The 21,000-nt window shown below is 37.5% G+C and overlaps 1 protein-coding gene across 2 annotated transcripts in view; it reads left to right on the forward strand.

Moving 5' to 3' along the window:
• Positions 1–460: 460 nt before the first annotated feature.
• Positions 461–21,000, forward strand: part of LOC149279427 (breast cancer anti-estrogen resistance protein 3 homolog) — a 40,254-nt gene continuing 19,714 nt past the window's right edge. Inside the window, exons 1-2 of one of the 2 annotated variants that reach the window (XM_089501179.1) lie at positions 461–780; positions 14,957–14,996. In XM_089501179.1, the coding sequence (XP_089357305.1) occupies positions 461–780; positions 14,957–14,996 (360 nt within the window). The remainder of the gene's footprint in view (positions 781–14,956; positions 14,997–21,000) is intronic. The other variant, XM_089501180.1, reaches the window with a different exon arrangement.

Below are 21,000 nucleotides of genomic sequence, written 5' to 3' on the forward strand. Positions count from 1 at the left end.
TTAGCAGGTTACCCTTCTACTATATGTAATTCGGGGGGTAATTGGTTCATTATCATCCAAATAGACACCTACACATTTCATTTTTTTCTTTATTTTAAAGGCTCAGAGGATAAACAATGTATGTCATGTTAATAGTTAAATATGGCAGTCATTCAAGAAAAGCTAGTCAGTCATTCAAAATAGATCTCTAAAAGCATGAAAATATGTCTTAATAGTGACTCAAAATGGAAACTAGCCAAAGTCACCAAAGAGAACTCAGCTCTTCTGAATAGGAAACTCTTGAATGCAGACTCAAACACAAAAAGCCAAAAGACTGTAAGGATAAATGTAATTTCTTTCTTTCACCTGGCTCAGAGTTTGCAGTGCCTCTTGAAAACCAAGTACTTTGTGTCTTTTCGCACCATCAGTTATCAAAACTTCTCTGTTGTTCTTTTTCCCTTTTCTTGTACAGAACTGAAGAATGATGGCTGCTGGGAAATTTGCCAGTTTCCATAGAAATGTACCAACGAGCCATCAGTTCCCACTGGCGACTTCAATGGATCTTTTGAGCAGTAAATCCCCCCTTGCTGAGCGGCGCTCCGACTCTTTCCAAGATGTATGTATCCACGGCACTCTACCACGAAAGAAGAAGGACAGGGTCCCCATCAGATCCTGTGACATGTTCAGCCATATGGGAACCTTGCCACACTCCAAGTCACACAGGTTGCCTAACCATTTATTACAGGATATTATAGAAGAGTACCCGCTTCAAGAAAGAAAGATAGGAATGTTCAGCCCAAGGTAACATGACAATACGATATTAGTTAATATTACAGAGAAATTGACTTAATAAATTCAATCTTTACAGCTGTCAATCAAACTATGGCCTGAGGCTTATACAAATGAGTATCCAAGTATCTATGCCAACTTCCACTGGGTTGGTAATGTACTTTTGGCCAATACATTAAAGTTAACCGCCATTTCCCTTTGTATGTAATGTTTGTACGCAGTCCTGTTCATTATTTCAGAGCATAAGAAATACATCTGTGTTACATAATAGTTTCTTCTTGAAACGATTTTTTACCAGTGAGTTTTAAGGGAAAAATTAGATTTTGTTAAAGCAAGCAGGCAAGCTTTCCAGTGGTTTATTAAACTCAAGATGCTGAGATGCTCTGCTTAAATATAAGCATACACCTTTCGTTTTAGGATGTTTTCTGAGCATCTTGTGCATTATAGTCCTACATCAGCTGGGGAGATGCCTGTCGACCAACCCTGTCCAAAAAAACTCTTCTCTGTGACTGATATGGAAGTATGCACTTTTGTGTAATTACTTAGGATGATCATTGTCAACCGTTCTATTAGGGTTTGATCTTCATGTTTTAAAAACCCCTGAGAAATGGAAGGAGATAGACGTTCTTTCTCTAACTGTATGGAAACTTCAGTCTTCTCTCTAAAACATGCAAGCAGATAGAGATGATATTATTATTTTAGCCAAAGGCGTGTAACACAACTTTAAAATACTTTAGAAATCTTGATCTTGCTTTGCCTGTTTGAACTGACAAATGAAAACCAGAAACGTTTAAGAACTTTGCAACATGCTGTGAAAATACCCGTATATAGAGAAGACAATCCTCCTACAGGGGCTCGTGTTAGTTTGTTGTTCTGATAACACATCTATTCATGCCTGGGAGACATGTTTTCATGGAAATATGTTTCACTAACTCCTTTGGCTGTTTGACAATGTTTTAGTAATTTGATCTGAAGGGAAATTAACCTTTGTTTATGTGTTTTCTGAACTTCATTCTAATTGAAAATGTATATATTGATTCACCAGCGGGGAAACTAGCATTCTGCCCGCTATACCATCTAGGTGGCTAAGGAAGCAAAGAGCTTAATTTACCCTTAAGAAACGCGCACATAAGAGGGTATATTTGAAGCTGCAGTGTTGAATTAGTTTATTTACTCTAAAGATATACCAGCCAACATTTCATCTATATGGTGAGGAGGAGAAAGTTCTATAAAAGAGATGTAATGAAAGCGTCACTCCAGCCACCAAATGCACTTAAGGCATGAGCGTTGCCTTTAACTTTTCATGGTGTCCTCCTTGAAAATACAGTCCCACAGTTCCTTGGTAAGCAATATAGCCATGCAAAAGTAGCTAGGATTGGCCTTTACTCAATTAGTGCTCCAATAACCACAATTTTCTTGGTGGACCAGCCTCCACATGAACCCATAAACGGATGTTGCACCAACACCACTTACATCTAGTGGGTCCACATATTATACACTTTCAAAAACATTTTAACATCTGGATATAGTGGAACAGAATTTCTTTGGTCAAAATCACTAAAACAACAATTATTGTATGCTCCAACAACATTTATGTACCCCTGAAGAAGCCAGTACCGGCGAAACGCATTACTAAACAAAAAAACTTTAATGTCATCATAGCCTCATATTAACCCTAGTTACCGAATTTAACTTATTGTATTTTATATTATATGCCTATATATATATATATTTTTTTTTATATATATATTATATCATTTTATTATATTAATTACAATATTATTATTATGAATCTCAATAAATACCACATACAAATTTCACCGATACATTAAAATTGGGGTGAATTCAGAAAATCAGATTTACCGCAGTCAATAATCAAGAAACATAGATCATCCGCTGATATGATATAAATGCAACAGGTCAAATCTGATACTAAAATAAATTATTATTCGTTTCTATTTTCACAACAGAAAACATGTACCTTATTTGCAGTGAATTCTTGGCGGTGTGAAGCAGACAGTGAGGTAGTGTGGTTTTTACCTGTTCGGTCTGGTTTAAGGATTTATTACGCAGCATAATATGTGACCAGAAGCTTAAAATACCAGATGTTATCAGAAAACAACAACCGGAGTGTAAATTTATTTAGCAATTCAATATTACAATTTGGTTAAAGGGATTTGAGATAACCATGTTTAATATTAAAGGTGCTGGAATTTGTAGCTCACCTTTCTAACTAAATACAGCATTAGAGACATAAATCAGAGTATTACTTAATTCCTAAACCCTTCCTAGAAGGAATTATTTAATCAGTTACACTTTTACTTCATTCCTAATTTTGCTGGGAACATGTCATTTTCATGTGACAAGCAAAGCAGGAACTGATAGGTTGTTGCCATAGAAACTGAAACTGAAAAGTTTGTGCGCTGTTTTATGTGACTAAACCTCCAAATGAAAAAATTAAATCACTGCTAACTTTGCTTACCATACTAGCATACCTGGGAACTTTCTGGTCTTTGCACAGAGACTCCAGATGAAGTGTCACTTCTCGGGGCTCTCCGAGTCCCTGCAGAATATCTCCGGGTTGTGGGAGTGGCATGGAGGCATGCCAGACCCCGCCCACTTCCCCTCCTATCTCTTTGGGGTAGTCCCGAACGCAGCGGACCACCCACCAACATCAGTAGACCCGACCACCCTCTAGCTGAAAAGGGAAGGTACGGAGCCTGAGTGTTCCCAGGTATGCATACCAGAAAGTGCAGCTAATGTTTTATCTAAGTGGAACAGCATCTTTAAACTTGTACCTGTTCTCTCAAAACCCCAGTTATGGTATTAAATGAAAAATAATGTTTTTCTTTAGGATAGCCCTGTGATGCTTTCCACATCATATGCTAGAGGACAGTCTGTTACCTACAGCCTTAGCTACCAAAAGATATAGTAGTGGTAAAAAACTGGCATCTTTTAAGTGTTTATGGTGTGTGCTGTATGTGTTGCAATCCTTTGTACAGCACTGCAGAGGCAGACCTATAAATTCCATACACGATAATAGGATAAGCATTGAATTGAATAGCATTGCTGCAATTAGCATGCTGGTAAAATGTTACTGGGTAGTGTGTGTGTGTGTGTGTGTGTGTTAAAGAGATGGCCTGTTGGATAGTGTTGTGAGCCTTGGGGGTGGAGTTGGACAGTGGAGAGGGAAGGATAATTAAAAAAAAAACCCAAAAAACAGAGAGGGACAAGAACGACATAGGGAGTAGAGAGAGAGAAGAAAGAAAAAGGAGCCGAGAATGAGAGAGAGGGAGAGAGAAAAGGAGAGGAGAAAGAGTGAAAAATGAGAAGAAACAAATAGAGAGAGTTAAAAGAAAGAAAACGAACGAGCATGTCATTTTCAAGATGGGCACATACATTACTTACATTTATTAACAACAAGAAGCTGTTCTAAATGCTAAACTGTTTGCAATGCATATTCTGACTCTTAAATGGCTGATCAAAGTCCCTTTTTGTAGTAGCAAAAAGGGATGGCATTAGCATACTTTTTTAAGTAAATGTCCTCTACACTGAAGAGGTTTTCAATTTGTTTTGGCACATTAAATGACTTTTTTGGGGGCTCCAAAATGTGCATTACATCAGCACAATGGAAGCTGAACACAGACAATGGGTACTTATGAAATAATCTGGTTACAATGTGTTTTCCCAGCTGACATCAGCGGAGGATAAACAAAGGCTGGTATGATTGCAGATGGCACAGCTGAGTGTGGATTATTCAGTGCATAGAACTTGTACTGCAAAGAACAGAACTGGCTAATTGATATAATAATATCTTGTATTTTATTAACTAATTCCAAGTGAAAGATTGTAGATTTATTATATCCAATTTAATGGTTTGCTTATCTCTGGCACACAGATGGTTCAGTTTGAAAAGTTCCCTTAATTAAGTTTGTGTCCCCTTCTCTTCTGTTTCATTTCGAGTACTGCCCTCGTTGTACAGTTTCTTTTGACTGTTGTACATTGACTTTCTTTAGGTCAATGTATATAATGAAAACAATGTGTTTATTGGAAACTGTAATTACCCCTGGGATAAATGTGTGTGTCCTGTAGAGACATTCTCAAGCCCTACAGGGTTACCTAACAAGTCTTTCATTGACAAGGCGGCCCCTTGCTTTCTCATTAAAGAGACATCCTAGATTAATTTCTTACAATGTGTCCTTGACTCCTGCGGTTCCCAGAGTCTACTGAGAAAGGAAACATTAGTACAGACATCTTAATAAGAATCATGAAAAAAAAAATCATATCGGACCAACCTGGCTATTTTATATTTTGGGATCCTGTTTACATATTCCCTTCCTTGTTATATGACCCTTGATCAGGGGTGGCGCCGGCCATTGAGGCAGTGACTGATTCATCTAAAGGGTCCCCCTTAACCCAGGGTTTGATGGGCTGCAGGAACCAACCAGAAAATGAAAAAGCCAGTAACTGCAGCAATATTTCTTCTGAGCTCCTACATCCAGCCAGCAAATAGAGCCAGCTGCTGGATATAAGAACTGCTGCGCACACAAATAAGCTCTGTTTAAGTGAAACCCTATGCACAAGGGATAACTGGCACCGTCTGTCCCATGGGGCAGGTAAAGCCAAGTGGCCCCATCAGCCGCTTGAAGCCCTTCTGTTAACACGTACACACTGCCACACATTTTTACACACACTCTGACATTTACACAAACCTATATACTCACGCTAACACACATACACAATCATGGTCACACACACACATACACATCTTGGAAGGGGTGGCAGGGGTTGCTGCCATGAGCTATTGCTTATACAGATTGGCTGCCACTCATCTGTTCATAAAAGTGATGACTTTTTAGTAGAGCTTTCTTGCTTATCCCCAAACATCCTTGACTTAACTCTGGGTCGCAATGTCTCCTCAGTGCAGTGATCTAAGACTTTTCATTGATGAGCACATAACAAGGACATCTGTGTTCAACCACACTATGTCTGGACATGGCACTGTTAATGATTTAAATAGAACTAATTCATGTGTCAGAGAAAAGAGGATCTTCAGGCTTACTAAGAATCACATTTATTCATTAAAATAGAACAGTCTCAAAAGGGTATTTTTGATTCACATTAATCTTTCATTTAAAAGAGAAGTTACATTGCATTTTCTTATGCAGTGGTTACAAATTAAAATAAGGAAGCATTATATATTCGATAGAAAACGCTATATGTACACTTATGTACTTATGTATATGATATGGGGGCAGCATTACAATGTCCTGTATTCATGATCTGCATAACTGTCCCTATATATATATATATATATATATATATATATATATATATATACATATATATATACACACTGTATAATACAGTGTATATATATATATATATATATATATATATATATATATATATATATATATATATATATAGGGAGGAACAGTATGTATATACATGTATATATGTATGTATATATATATATGTGTGTGTGTGTAACAGTCTGTATATGTATTTATATATGTATACTATGTTAAATAAAGTAAAATAATTCCAAATTAACAGCAACACAAAAAGCACAAGTTTTTGATAAATTAATTTGGCTGCAGTCAAAAATCTGAAGTTGCCTTTTAATCCACAGAAAGAACATTTAAGTCTTTTTTTGTCCAGAGACCATTAATCGGTTACATTGGTTCTTTTTCCTTCCAAGATCAAAACATCACTTAATCATCCACATTATGGAGTAGAACAAGGTCTGATTATGTCATCTTGTTTTGTTAGATGATTTTATTAGATTGTGTTTTATGATGCTCAGGTTTCGTTTGACATAATTATGTCTTATTTATTATTAATTATGTAATATAATTATATCTTCATTATCTTAGATTGCAATGAAAGACCCAGCAAAATATCATTAGGGCAGAACATTCTTCTACTTGGTTATTAAGCAACTATTGATAGTGTGCCAAGATCTCGTTCACCTATTATCTCTTATAAAGAAGTTACCATACATGACAGGCTTAATTTAATCTAAACGAAAGCTTTCTACTGATTAAACCATGTTGTAGAGTAATGTAATATCAGCTACATTAGTCCTCTTTGCCATCAAACTAAGAGAAAGATAAAGAAGACCGCCCTGAACCAACATTATTTTACCTATCCCACTCACCATTGTTTTATCAATCATAGGTGAAGCAGAGGATGATAAATACTAATACCTTCCGAGAAATATGAAATGTACGTGAGTCATGAGCTTATAGGCAAGTGGAATGCAGCATTTCCCAAGAAATATGTTCATAAGGGCTTATCCGTCGAGATGTCGAAATTCACATGAGCATGTTGCATATCATTTCAGCAATGTAGGCATTCACCTTCGGAGAGGGAGTATGTTTGTACAGGGGAGTCTGAGCTGTTACATAGCAGGTCAGACCTGTCATATAGTAGACTAGAGCCTTTGGAATTCCAGATGTTTGATTAGTTTGATTTCTGTCATCATTCCATGGTTCGTACTCACAAGAGGAGATTGTACAGATCAACTTGACATCTTACTGCCGGCAAACCACAGTGTTCATACAAACATAGCATGAGTTATCCCAATTAAACATTTTCTTTTTATAATTTGAGTTCCAATCTCTGATCTCTTCCTAGGGCAAGTAGTGGTTACCCAGCTGTTGATCAACTGTAGCCCCCACAATGTTGGCCAGCACTGGTTGTGCTACAGTACAATATAAAAAAATCATTTGATCCCTTCCAGGCACTAAGGCCAGGAGATTGTCAAAAAGGCAGGCAACCTTGGAGACAATATCAACAATCTTGCCTCCCTAGTCATTCTCAAGGGGTCCAAGAACTAGATTACTTAACCTGTTCTACCATTCTGCCTTCTTTATAGTCTTGTCACCCATTTCTTATATACCCAAGTGCTTTTGCTTTTTTAACATTTTGTGGCGTTTTATTTCTATGTAAAACCCCCAGCCTTTTTTTATTTTGTGTCCCAGTGTACTACAAATTATATTTAATGCTTTTTAATTATTTGTCTGCATCTTGGAGGCACTTAGCAGACAGAATCTGGCGAGCTAACATGGCTACACAAATTCATTTATCTCACTTGAAGTCATTAGGGGCTCGTTCTACCAAATAACCCTTAAATTATTTTATGGTACCCCTGCTGGTTTATGGCTGCTCACTAAAGTAATCTCGTAAAATATTTTGCAGCCAATCAGAGAAATGTGGTGTCGCAGACCAATATTAGCCAGATCCAATAAATGTTTCTTCACCACACACCTTCATCAGGACACCATGGTACTGTGACTGTTCTTCACACCCTTACTAAGATACAGATAGATCTTTTATAGTCAGGCCAGTTTTCCAACATGTTACAGCAAATGGTTTATTTCCCATACAGAAGGACCTATTTGGGTTACAGAAATCTTATGGGACCCCCAGTTATTTTTGTGAAAGCTTATATAGAGAAATTGCATTTTGCATGGGCATCTGTTTGCATGTTACTGCACGTTTTGGTTTATTATATTTTTGGACCTCTGCTTTGAGTAATACGATTAGCTGGCTTTGATCAGCATCAGAAGAAATGTACTTGCAGCCAGCGGTGCTAGGATCATTTGTCTTAGACACAGCTTGATGTAGGGATGATATATTATTGGATAAATAATTTAAAAAACATATTGACTAATGAGGACTGCGATCATGTAAAGAAAACAGAATGCGACAGCAGCGAAGAATTATTGGTCAATATAGCAATCTTCTTTCTACCTGCTGTAAAAACCTTATAATGATGGCACATGTACAAGAACCCGGGGCTAGGTTTTTTTTTTAAGCATGTGATGTTAGAATGGATTATGAAAATTCTATATAGAATTTTGGACAACTTGGAAATTGAGTTAAACCATCATTTGTTTCACTTTTGTTTACTACCAGTACCACTGTCACTTACCACTACAGTAGGTTTCTATCCCAATATATTTGTAATATTCCTGCCTATATTCCTACACTTTCAAGGGTCTTCAAATTCATTTTAAGAAAGTGTCAAAAGTCCTGTGTATTGACTTATTTATTTATGCCCCTGTGCTTCAAGTGAAAATTCAGGAGCTACAGTCATCCATCAGAAATCAGACAGGAGGATTAGTTCCTCAGGCAAAATATACCAGGAAAGTGGTTGAAGCAAGCCTGAAGTGACCCAGGGGTCATACTAAGAGCACCATTGACCTTTGAACCGTGTTTGTTTTATGTGTATCATGTCTAAAACTGTTTTACCCACCATTTAAGATCAGAGAGTACAAGGTTTTGCGATAGGTCTGGCGTCTGTGAACAGAAGGTTGCCTCATCTGTGGGTTGGCACCTCTGCCTTGTGTCTACTGTTAACCCAGGCAACCACTTTCAGGTTGATTTCCATCATAAGGCTTCCAGCTGGTTTCTGGACAACTTAAACAGGTTTGTCAGCTGAAAGGGGACTGGGTTGTACTTTATACCACCTCAAGTACCCGACATAGTCAAGCTCTTTGCCTAACACTGGAATAGTGATACGAGTATCTGAAATATGTTTCCACCCATGCAAAGAATACATCACGTTTCATCAAAAGAGGCAACTGGCCCAGCAGAATTCTGTAACTGAGAATGCAGAGTTGTGCAGCCACATTTTGATGCCTGGCAGTTGTGGAATTATAGACGTAAAGCAACAAATGCAGATTCTCTTTAACAGCTGGAAGGGACTAGAACTGTTAGAACATGTAGATTTATGGGAGTGTTAGTAATGAACATAGCATAGTACAGGGAAACATTAGAAAGAAAAAAAACTAACATGTGTATATACATCTACTATATATATATATAAACAAATATTTTGTTAAAATATATATTTGATAAAAGACTACTACAAATATTGTAAAAATTTGCTGGCAAATTAATATTTTATAGAATAATCGCATTTTATTTGGAGCATATTGGAATAGGGTGACCAACTGTCCCTATTTGCAATAGAGACCCGCCTGATAGAGACTGATGCCCCAATAGACAAATTATATTTCAAAACCTGTTTATTTTTGCTTTAAACAACACTGCATTTATTTACTATATTAAATTACATTATAAAAATCACTTTTTTAAATTCAATCCTAATAAATGTCCCCAGATTTCATTTTAAAAATGTGGTCATTTTATACTGGAACACACAAACACTGGGGATTACGTAGCCTTTGCTCTGTAGTTTCTGGAGTGTTAAAGCTAGCAACTTCATCCTTTCAGTTCTTTGTGAAGCAGAGCTGGATTATAGTCATGGGTGTCAATAAACCTAATGCTTTTGTAGTCTAGTCAGGAACAGAATAAAATTGTGTCCGGACCAGTGGATGTGAAAAAAGATCCCGTGTGACTTCCTTGGGAGTCCCCTTGGGAACAAAGAGAACTAATGCATCTTCCTAGAGCTGCCATTGTTCTAGACTGACAAAGTGTTAAGTCCTTCCATAGAACTTTACATTGATACAGACATTGTAACCTGGTGCTTCTCCCCTCCCACTGTTCCTTTATCTCTTATGGGTTATATTTCATGAAGAGGAAAGCTTATCATGACTTCAAACCATGTCTGGGCATGAGAAATGCACCATAACATTCACTTTACAAAGTGTGAGATGTGTATTAAAGTCACAACAACTATCTAAACACAGCCTTCTTAGCTACTGTGTGGTTGTCTCCTGTCTAACTATTTGGGGATACATTTGTCTAACATGTTTATTCTTCAAGCATGTCAGTTATTAAAAAATATTACCGGTATAGGAACAATATAATGCCTTAGTTACCCTGGATGTGAATGAATGCGATGTTACCACACTGGACTAAATGGATTATATGTATTTTCTGTGTGGAGACCTCGTATATCACCTTCTTATTGTGTGGGGTATATACAGAAAGGATCAAGTTGCCAGTTGTGCTTATTCCACGGACATAACTGAACCCAACTGTGGGGGCACAGCACAACCTCGATAGTGGAAATGGGCCAGTTGGAGAGATGAGAGGTGGCCCAGTTGAATCCCGTTGAGCAGTGGCACAGGGGAAAGGCAGATTACCCATTGAGTTGGTGAGAGAAGCTCCAGGCTCCCACTCGCTTCAAAGTGGTGCAAATAGTTGAACACTAATGGGCAGTAGACTGCAGCTCTGGACCTGATACTTCTTGTAAACTGTGCATTTTTCAATGACACACTACTGATGTATTAATATGTTTTAACAATTTGTAAATTCAATGTTACAGCCTGAATGTGTACATATAATTTATGTTCATAATGCAAGTGGAAATCCCTCACTTGACATGACCCAAACATGTTGCCATTAAAGAGAGAAAAAAATGACCTTTAAAAAAATACCCTAGATATTAATACAAAAAAATCTTTAGTAGCTAGTTTACCCTTTTCATACTCCTTAATATCATTTTGAAAACATGTCGGGTTAAGTGAGCATATGTTATTATTACGGTGATAAGGTCCCACTCCCAGCTTTCAACCAAGAGGTCTTCTGAGGTGGTGCCAGGAGAAAGATATTTGATGAAGATGAATTATATTGTAAGTAAACTTTAACAATTAGTTTCAGATGATCAGATTCCAGGCTGTTGACCAGCTGGCCTGGTGTTTGGCGAAGCATATTTTTCAAAAGTTGGAACAATATTTCAGTGCTTTTGTTATGGATGAAACAGACCAATATTTTTCAGTTACTTGTAACCTTTTGATATTTATTTGAATTAATAAGAAATGTAATAAATCTGTTCGGTGTCAGATTTTAAAGTTGAGTATCCATAGGCTCCATTTCTAGGAGACTGTGGCATGTACCATAAACCATTGTATAAGGAATCCAGGGTGATATTGGGGTCCCAGGACCCACTCCTGCCTCTACCATTGTGAGTTGATTGTGGCAGTGAAATCTTCAGCTGACTGTTCTGGCATCTAAAATGTTAAAATTGAAGATACAAAATCTTCAATATCTATTAAATGATTCCGCTCCCAAAAAAAATTTTTGGGTCTGGAAACAATACGAATGTCCTTGGTTTTTATTGTTATGTCTTCATAGTGAGATATTTAGTGTTTCAACTTGGTTTGTTGGAAACATCTTTTTGCAGCTCGATAAGAAACTGGGATTTTTTCCAATTTTAAATAGAGCTTGTACACATTACTGATAGTATTAATTCCGTAAACTCCTACTCTGTGTCTACAGTACATTCATTTTCTATATTAAGTAAATGTTACAATAAAGATACACGTTTGCTTAGATTGATGTAGAATATAATTTTTTGCACAAGAATATAATGTGGGGGGACCAGGATTCTGTTTCAAAACATTCTCCAACCCTATTTGAAAGGAAACTGCTGACTGAGAATGTGAAGGAGGTAAGAAATGACTAAAATGCTTCGCTCCTTGAGACTCCAGTAAAAATTCTTTCTTTTGAGCCACGGATCATTAATTTGCACCCCAAGGCCAATAACTACCAACAAATACATTTTTGTAACAGAATAGAACATATCTTTCTGTTTACTGCTGTTTTAAAGGTGCTTTTCCATCTGCTTTGCTGAATTTAACACTTTTAGTGCTATTGACTATGTGCAAGAGGTTTACACATGATGCCTTCTAATTTCAGTAAATGCAGCCAGGAGAGGAGGAAAAGACAGGAGTCTCCAATATCTAAACCGTGCATGCGGCAATATGCAGTATGCAAAATGGACTCCAAAAATGCATTCAAATGAACGTACAATTTTTAGGACTAGACTGCTGCCTTAACAGAGTTAACATACACCCCTAAGTCTCTAATGCTAAGATTCTTTATTATCCGGCACCATAACGCAAGGAGGACCATAAAATATGTTATAGGTGTGGGCACCTTCAAATTCAAGGGACCTAAGGAGCTTGAAGAGCTATTTAAACAGCCCACAGATGAACAAACTCATGCTGGAAGCCTGTACTAATATGTCCAACCTCACTTTCATCATGGCGGGTTGGCCTTCGGTTTCATTTATGGATTAGATTTTACTCATTTATTTTTCTTTTTCTATTACTCTGAATACAACCTCTAAAATGTTACAGAAAATTACCTTATTGAATAAAAAAAATAAATTGGGGTCAGAACTATTGTGTGATCAGACTGCAGAGACCTCTAGTGGTCATACGCCCTAACTGTTAATGAAAAGCCGGGTCTGGGGAGACAAACATATAGAGAATGGTTATCAATCTCTGAATTCTGCCAGACTGACTCGCCAATGTGTGTACCGCCTTATGAAAGCGAGAGTTAACTGGAAACAAGAATTGTCCTCAGCAAAACTTTTGAAAGAAGTACAGAGGCTCTAAAATTCTGATTACACTACGAATGGGTCACAAATATAACAAGATTATCTGAAAAGGCTTTACAGCTTTCAGAATAGCTTTACTAATGCTCAAGGAGTGGAAGGGTTTAAAAGGTCCCATGACATCAAATCATACTTTCACCATAATATTGTAGTTGTTTTGACAATTTGAAATATTCCATGTAATGCTTTGTATAAACTGTTAAAACTAAATTTTGTATTCACTTTACTATACTACTATAATATTTTGTTTCATTGTGTAATAAACCCAGAACCCATATTTTAAATCTATAATTAACGCAACCTTGGAAATATTTTTCATATGCCTCAGAACAATATATATATATATATATATATATATATACCAGTTTTGAAATATATAGATGCAGTAATATAGAAATCAAATTCTATATGAGGCGATGTTCTTTCTATATGCACATGACCTGTTCCATATTCAGAGTGTGAGCTCTGCAGGACACAGACCTCTTATCCTAATGCTTCTATATGGCATAACTATTTACCACTTTAACAATTATTTCATAAAGCTTGTGAAGTGGCCTCATGGGGATATATGTGTGGGGTGCTGAATAGACATCAGTCACTGATTTACTTTTCCAGGGCAAGTAATTGTCTTGCATTGAAATTCTTTGTCCTGTCGTAATCTTTGGTCCGCTCGTAATCTTACTTTATGTATGTGGTGAACAAAGCCGCTTTACTGAAGGGGCCTCCTAATGGAACAGTTATTAGAAATCTTCTTGTTCTCTGGTTTGTGAATTTAAACTGAACTGTGATCAAGATCAGTAGGGAAAACTCAAGTATTCCATGGTAACAGACGTATGTCCAATAGTAATTAGTTTTATGCATGAAACTGTGAAAAAACGTGGGCGCTGATAACAAAATTCCAAGCTAACCACCTTAACTAAGCAAAGGAAAATTCCACCAAACTTAGTATTCATTAGATTGTAAGATCATTTGAGCAGGCTGCCTTCCTTACATCTGGTTTCTGTAAGTCCAAATTGTTATGTTTTACACTACGAGTTATACTAGTTTGTACAGCGCTGCGGAATATGATGGCGCTTCATAAAACAATAAAAAGAATTAGCATGCGTTTGTAGAAGTCTGTGTTCTCTGTCCTAGACCTAAACCAAAAGAAGAAATCAGGTCCTGTATGAGTGACTTACCATGTTATTTAATGGACTATGACTACTAAAGCTTAACAGAAAACACACAGGTTGTAGAGAATTTCTTTTTATTGGACAGCTTTATCTTATTTTAATTACGTTATTTTTTTACTCATAGAGCAACAGCAGATTGCATAACACAATTACAACAGAGAACAATGAAAAATAAGAATAACATGAACATTGACAACACAAGTGTATAGAACATTGGTTACAGTTTGTTTCATTTACTTAGTAACCGTGTCAAACTAAACTTTTGTGAACTTCTGAATTACTGATATAATGGCACTCATTTCTGAATTAGTATAATATAGAACTAAGTAAACCAGCCAAAGACTGGCACTTAGACTCTGGGTTAGCCTCTGGCTAAACATACTTAAAATGACTATATAAGCACATTCCAGTTATTAATATATTAATGTGAATATCCCTAAACCGGTGTTCTGATAAGTATGTCATTTCTAAATGTTAGTGTGGATGATTTAAATAATGAGAAACAGGGTAACTGTATACAAAGTTACAAATATTCAGGCATTCGCACAAAACCAGTTTGTTATTGTATGTGTTATTGTATGTGTTTATACGTTGTTCTAATGAATGTAACAGCGCTGCGGAATCGGCCAGCGCTTTATAAATAAATGTAATGTAAGTACACAGAAAGTTTAATTTTTTTTCTTTAACCCTGCAGAGACTACAATATTCTGGAACCGGCCATGGAATACGTGAAGGTAAGATGCCATTTATTACATTCCATTATATTTATTTATGAAGATCAGCATATACTGTAGCGCTATTACCATAGAGAAACAGTAAAAATAATATTAATATTGACAATATACCATTTGACATTAAGATTCACTCATGTTTAGACATACAGGTACTGAAGGAGAAGAGGCCTTTGCTCCCATGAGATTAAATTCTGACAAATTATGATTCGATATTTTTTCCTGGGATATTTTGGGGCATTCAGCATTACTAGGAATGATGTTTCTAATATTGCTTTGTAAAAGTGTTAAATTCAGCAGAGTAAGTGGAACAGCACCTTTAACAATGCGTAGACTCGGTAGGCCATGTTTCTGCATTCATTTTGTTTCTGAAAAAGTAGCAGTCCTTTAATCAAATTAACCTCTGTAATAAAATAAGCGGTGTCCATATGTATTTAATTTATTCATTTTATTTATATTACATAATCTGCCAAAATATTTTGGCTGTCAAATTGTGGAAAATTCACACAAATAACAACTTTCAGAAGATCTGCACCACGTTTATAAATACCTATCCAAAAGAAACAAAGACAAAAAAAAAAAATATTTCAAACAACTTTTGTTATGTAGGCAGACGGGAAAAGCTAAGCAATGCCTGAGCAATTATAAACAAACAGCGCCAACAACATAAAGCGTTTGTCACGAGGTCAGTGGTAGCAGGAGGACTGTTTAGTGTAGATAGGAATCACAGGAACATAGGCTGATCGCTGTTATGTGAAGCAAACATGTTTTACAAAAATATAAATTGAAATGTCAGTAATCATAAGACAGTAATCAAGCCATATCTTGTATTGTTGAGTTAAAAACCCAGAATGCCTCCTTTTACATTATCTTTATTCTGAACCTTTGTAGGAACTAATACTAGGAGGCAACATTTTTAGACATGCAAGTGAATAGGTAATATAGGTGACATTTTCAAGGTGCGCAAGTAAAATAGGTTCCATATATCAACAGTGAGGGAATGTTAACCGGCATGAGATTGCCATAAAGCTGTCTCAATCCAAGGCAAGGTTCATTATACTTTGAGGAAAAACGGTCAGACTAGATGGGCCCAATGCTGTGTTTGTATGCCTCTGTGTTATAGCATGTTACAATCCACCATAGGCCCACCAGTTTCTAGCACATTGCACGTTCCACTTATGACATCATATTCATTCTCCTCCAGTTACTACAAATGACATGTTGAGGAGAGGTTCACCATAACAAGATATTCCCATGTCTTAAAAGTAGATGCTTGGGCACATTTTGAACTAATGCCAAAATCACTCAAAGCTTGTGAGAAGTCATACGGTAAAAATGCCAAACCTAAGAATGGCAGAGGCACCACTTTAGTTTGTGAAAAATGGTCTTGGCACTTGGCATATTCTGATTTCAGCTAATAAGGCAGTTGTTAGACATTGTCTTTGTCTCCAGACGTGAGGTGCTTCCACTGAAATGGACCTTTCACAATTTGTTTTGAATAAGTCGGCTAACAAGCCATGGAAAGGATTTGCAAAAACAATAGTATGTTGTATTCTGCGTGAGATTAGCGTGAGTGGCGTGAAGCGGATAATAGATGTATTAGCTGGCGTTGTGGGCCTTTTTTGCCTGAGTGTGCACATCTCTCTGAATAAACGCTGTCTACCCTTTGGGACATAGGATCAGATAGGCCTGAATGAATGAGAGACGGCTCTGTACTGAAGCTGAGATCATTGCTTCAGCAAGTAACGGCTAAATATAGTGAAAGTGGGGCAAGTGAAGCAATGCTTCAGGGTGAAATGACATGCCAAAAAAACAAAGAGCAAAGATATGAAGAAAGTGTTAAATTCACTAAACTGGAGTTAGTGAAGCTTGAAGCGCGTGCTGGTGGATTAACCCTTGCCAGTATCAAGGAGCATATAAATATCTTGGGTAAAGAAAGGGTGTGAGCAAGCAAATATATTAGAAAGTTATTGTAGAGATGGCTGATAATTAAAGGTGATTAATATCAGATAGAAAGAGTCAGTGATTCCATCATGTGTATTCAGTAACCTGTGAGAAACCACCATCTAATGAACAGGCAATAAGGTAATGATGGGAAGTGTTAGAGAGTAACAAAAAAACAAAAAATATAGGGATATGTGAATCCTTCCTGCCACAGAAATCAGTAAATATGTAAAAAAAACTGAAGGAGCCAATCATGGTATGAAAATTCATATTCCCTTCATGATTGCGCATACCTTTTTAACACGTGATGAAAGAAAATATTCAAGTGGTAGCCGAAAAGAAATATGCTATAAATGCTGTGTTCTAAATAAAGTCAAGAATATTTATTTTTAAAATAAACTTTTAAAGTAAGCGCTGTAATAAATATAAAGGCAGCCTGTGTACGGCTTTCTATGCATCAAGCTGATAATGTAATTCTAAGTGACTTTGCCAATGCTGCCACCTAGTGTTTGAGCACATGTATGGCTTACTGATTCCAGAGGTTTCAGAGCATCCCGTGCACAGCCATGGAGTTCTTTAGCCAGCATGTTTCTTTGTATTGTTGCCTAGCACATAATGTATGGAATTCCCACTCTCCAAATTCTTGTGTACTGACATTTGCTTTAGATTTGTTTGTTTCCAGTATTTAGTGTGTATGAAAACCTCACTCTGATGTGGTGCGAGAGTCAGGCACTTGCATGAAAGTGTTTCACTTCATTAACCCTTCTGATAAACTGTATGAACTCACTGTATTAACTCTAGCCATAATTGTGTTGTCCCCTTGTCTTTCCTTGCATTTTGGATCTAGATTGCCTTTATAAGTGGATCATATGTTGCAGAGCTTACAACTGGGGATTTACCATAGGCCAAACTCTGTTACATTTTGCGTATCCCTGGTCTCAGACATATTTCAAGATTAGCCAAAACCCCCACTTAAAAGCAGAGTTGTAAATGAAAATGTAATTCTACCACTTTTACCACTTTGCACCAGTGCCGACAAAAGTGGTAAGTGTTATGATGTGGCCCTTTAGACAATATCTGTTATCCTCAGTACTGCTGGTATGTGAGATTGAATAGAAGGATCTGGATTCCAAAGTATGACCCATTGGAGCTGTATTTTGGAGATCAGCAGTGTTTGGAATGTTACAGTGAGTTACAACTCCAAGAAAAACACATCGGAGTTTAATGATACCCAGCTCATGAATCATTGTGCTACTAATAGTTGAAGTCACAGAGGGCAGCTGACACATTATAACAGTAAGTGCCCTGCTTAGCAGTGCTGCATGAGACATGGTGTAGTCTCGGTGGTCTCAAAGGACTCAAAGAGGGGACCTGGCCATCTATATTTTGAATGATTAATAGATTAAATATGTCAGCATAATTCACATACTTAAACAACATTAATATATAATGTGAGCATTATTGTTTTATTTCTACTAAGTAGATTTCCAATGGTTGTAGAGACATTTCAACAAATAGCTATTAATAATTTAACTATTAAGCATGCTGAAGAGCTGTGTACAATAACTATTCTATATCTAATTGTTACCTGTCAAAGAGTTGTTAGGTCAAAGCATTGGGCCTGGTATAAACTTGTGCTTTTACATTTACATTTTTAATTAGCTACTTTCTTAAAAAATTGGTGCATTTTTTGACACCTAAGTAAGGCGTTAATTTGAGTAGGAATAGACCTGGTGCATTGACATAAAATCATCCCCAAATGTTTATTTTGGTGCAACTTTTTATAAATGACCAATGAAATGCTCCTGTTCTTTGACCATTCCACTGGCTGCTATGGACTTTGTACCAGAAATGGCCTTTATAAATAGTATAAGTAAGATGTGAAGTATAAAAAGCTAACTTTTATATAACTGAACGCATCTAATTTTAGCTCACCTTAACCAGAAGTAGGATTTTGTAGCACACAGGTTTATTTTTACACAAGAAACAGACACATAAAAAATGCTGTTTGGTTCCCCATGCTTAAATCTTACTTTCCACCAGTATGTGGAAATATATACGGAAAAGAAGAGATTTAGAAGTTGCAGTAGTAGTAGTAGTAGCAGTAGTAGTAGCAGTAGTAGTAGCAATAGCAGTAGTAGTAGTAGCAGTAGCAGCAGTAGTAGTAGTAGCAGCAGCAGCAGTAACAGTAGTAGTAGTATCAGCAGTAGCAGTATTAGTAGTAGTAGCAGTATTAGTAGCAGTAGCAGCAGCAGCAGTAGTAGCAGTAGTAGCAGCAGTATTAGTAGCAGTAGCAGCAGCAGTAGTAGTAGTAGTAGCAGTATTAGTAGCAGTAGCAGCAGTAGTAGCAGCAGTAGTAGCAGCAGTAGTAGCAGCAGTAGAAGCAGTAGTAGTAGTATAACAGTTACACCATTATAACTAGGGTGACCAGATTTCTTCATGAACTAGTAACCAATGAAAATACATACAAGTCTTGTATGCTGTAATTTGCATAAAATACGTTTCATACATCCTTCTGTTCCCATGTCAGAACATTACATGCAATTTGATTTAGAGGGGGGATCTGCACCTGTCGTTTTTACTGTTTATGTAGCTATGAGTCTTTGATAAGCCACAGGAACTGCAGCTATCTGACACCACACCCTGGCCACACGTTATCTGTATGTCTTTTAATTTTATGACTCGTATATCTCACCCTATAAGCCCCATACTTTAAATACTGATCCCTATTTACCGTATTTGCTCGATTATAAGACGAGGTTTTTTTCAGAGCAAATGCTCTGAAAAATACCCCTCGTCTTCTAATCGGGGTCGTCTTCTAATCAGACCTCAAATAGAGGTCTGATTATGAGACTAAGATCCAGATCCCCCGCACCGCTGCAGGGGACCTGGATCCTCCTGTCTCCCCCCCCCACACTTACTTACCGGTGCTTCCTGCTGTATTGCCGGGGCAGCGGGTTGACGTCTACGCGATCCGCGTAGACAACGTCCGCTGCAGCCGGAAGGAGGTGTGGCTAGCAGCGGGGGTTGTCTGCGTCCGTCGCGGATACCTTCCCCGACTGTCAGAAATCAGAGTTCCCCGCACAGGTGCCGGAACTCTGATCTCTGACAGCCGGGAAAGGTATCCGCGACGGACGCAGACAACCCCCCGCTGCCAACTCCACCTCCTTCCGGCTGCAGCGGAAGGAGACGTCAACCCGCTGCCCCGGCAATACAGCAGGAATTTGGAAGCACCGGTAAGTGTGTGTGCGTGTGTGTGTTAAATGGGGGACATAGGGCATTTCTGGAATGCCTTATACCCCTATATGCCACTCTGGCACTTAGGGGGTTAAAAGGCATATTATGGGGCAGAGTGGCATATAGGGAGTTATAAGGCATTTCAGGAAGCAGAGTGGCGTTAAGGGGGCATTTAATAGAGCACTCTGCCTCCTGAAATGCCTTATAGAGTGCTCTATACAATGCCTTTTAACTCCCTTAATGCCACTGCCTCCTGGAATGCCTTATACCTCCCTATATGCCACTCTGCCCCATAATATGCATTTTAACCCCCTAAATGCCAGAATGGGATATAGGGGTATAAGGCATTTCTGGAGGCAGAGTGGCACATAGGGGGTCAAAAGGCATACCATGGGGCACAGTGGCATATAGAGGGTTAAAAGGCATATCATGGGCCACAGTGCCATATTGGTGTGGCAAGCCTGGGGGCAGATGTGCGTAACTGGGGGACAGGTTGGAAAATACAAGGAAATAAAAACAAAAAAAATATTTTTCTCAATCATAGCTTTTATTTAAAAAAATTGTTTACATGAATTAACATTTACTGGTAAAACTTTTTTCCTTTAGGGTCGTCTTATATTCAGGCTTTTTCTTTTTTTCCTAAGTTAATATTCAGATTTTGGGGGGTCGTCTTATAATCAGGGTCGTCTTATAATCGAGCAAATACGGTACATTTGGTTGTAAAAACAGAAAATGAATCAGATGCACGATTTGTCCTGGCGGATCATACTGTTCCATATCTGTGTACAGATCCCTCATTGTTACAGCTTTAAAATGACTTCATTTG

This window comes from Sceloporus occidentalis, unplaced genomic scaffold (assembly GCF_023333645.1).
Source record: "Sceloporus occidentalis isolate IW3139 unplaced genomic scaffold, rSceOcc1.0.p SCAF_166, whole genome shotgun sequence".
Taxonomy (NCBI): Eukaryota; Metazoa; Chordata; class Lepidosauria; order Squamata; family Phrynosomatidae; genus Sceloporus; species Sceloporus occidentalis.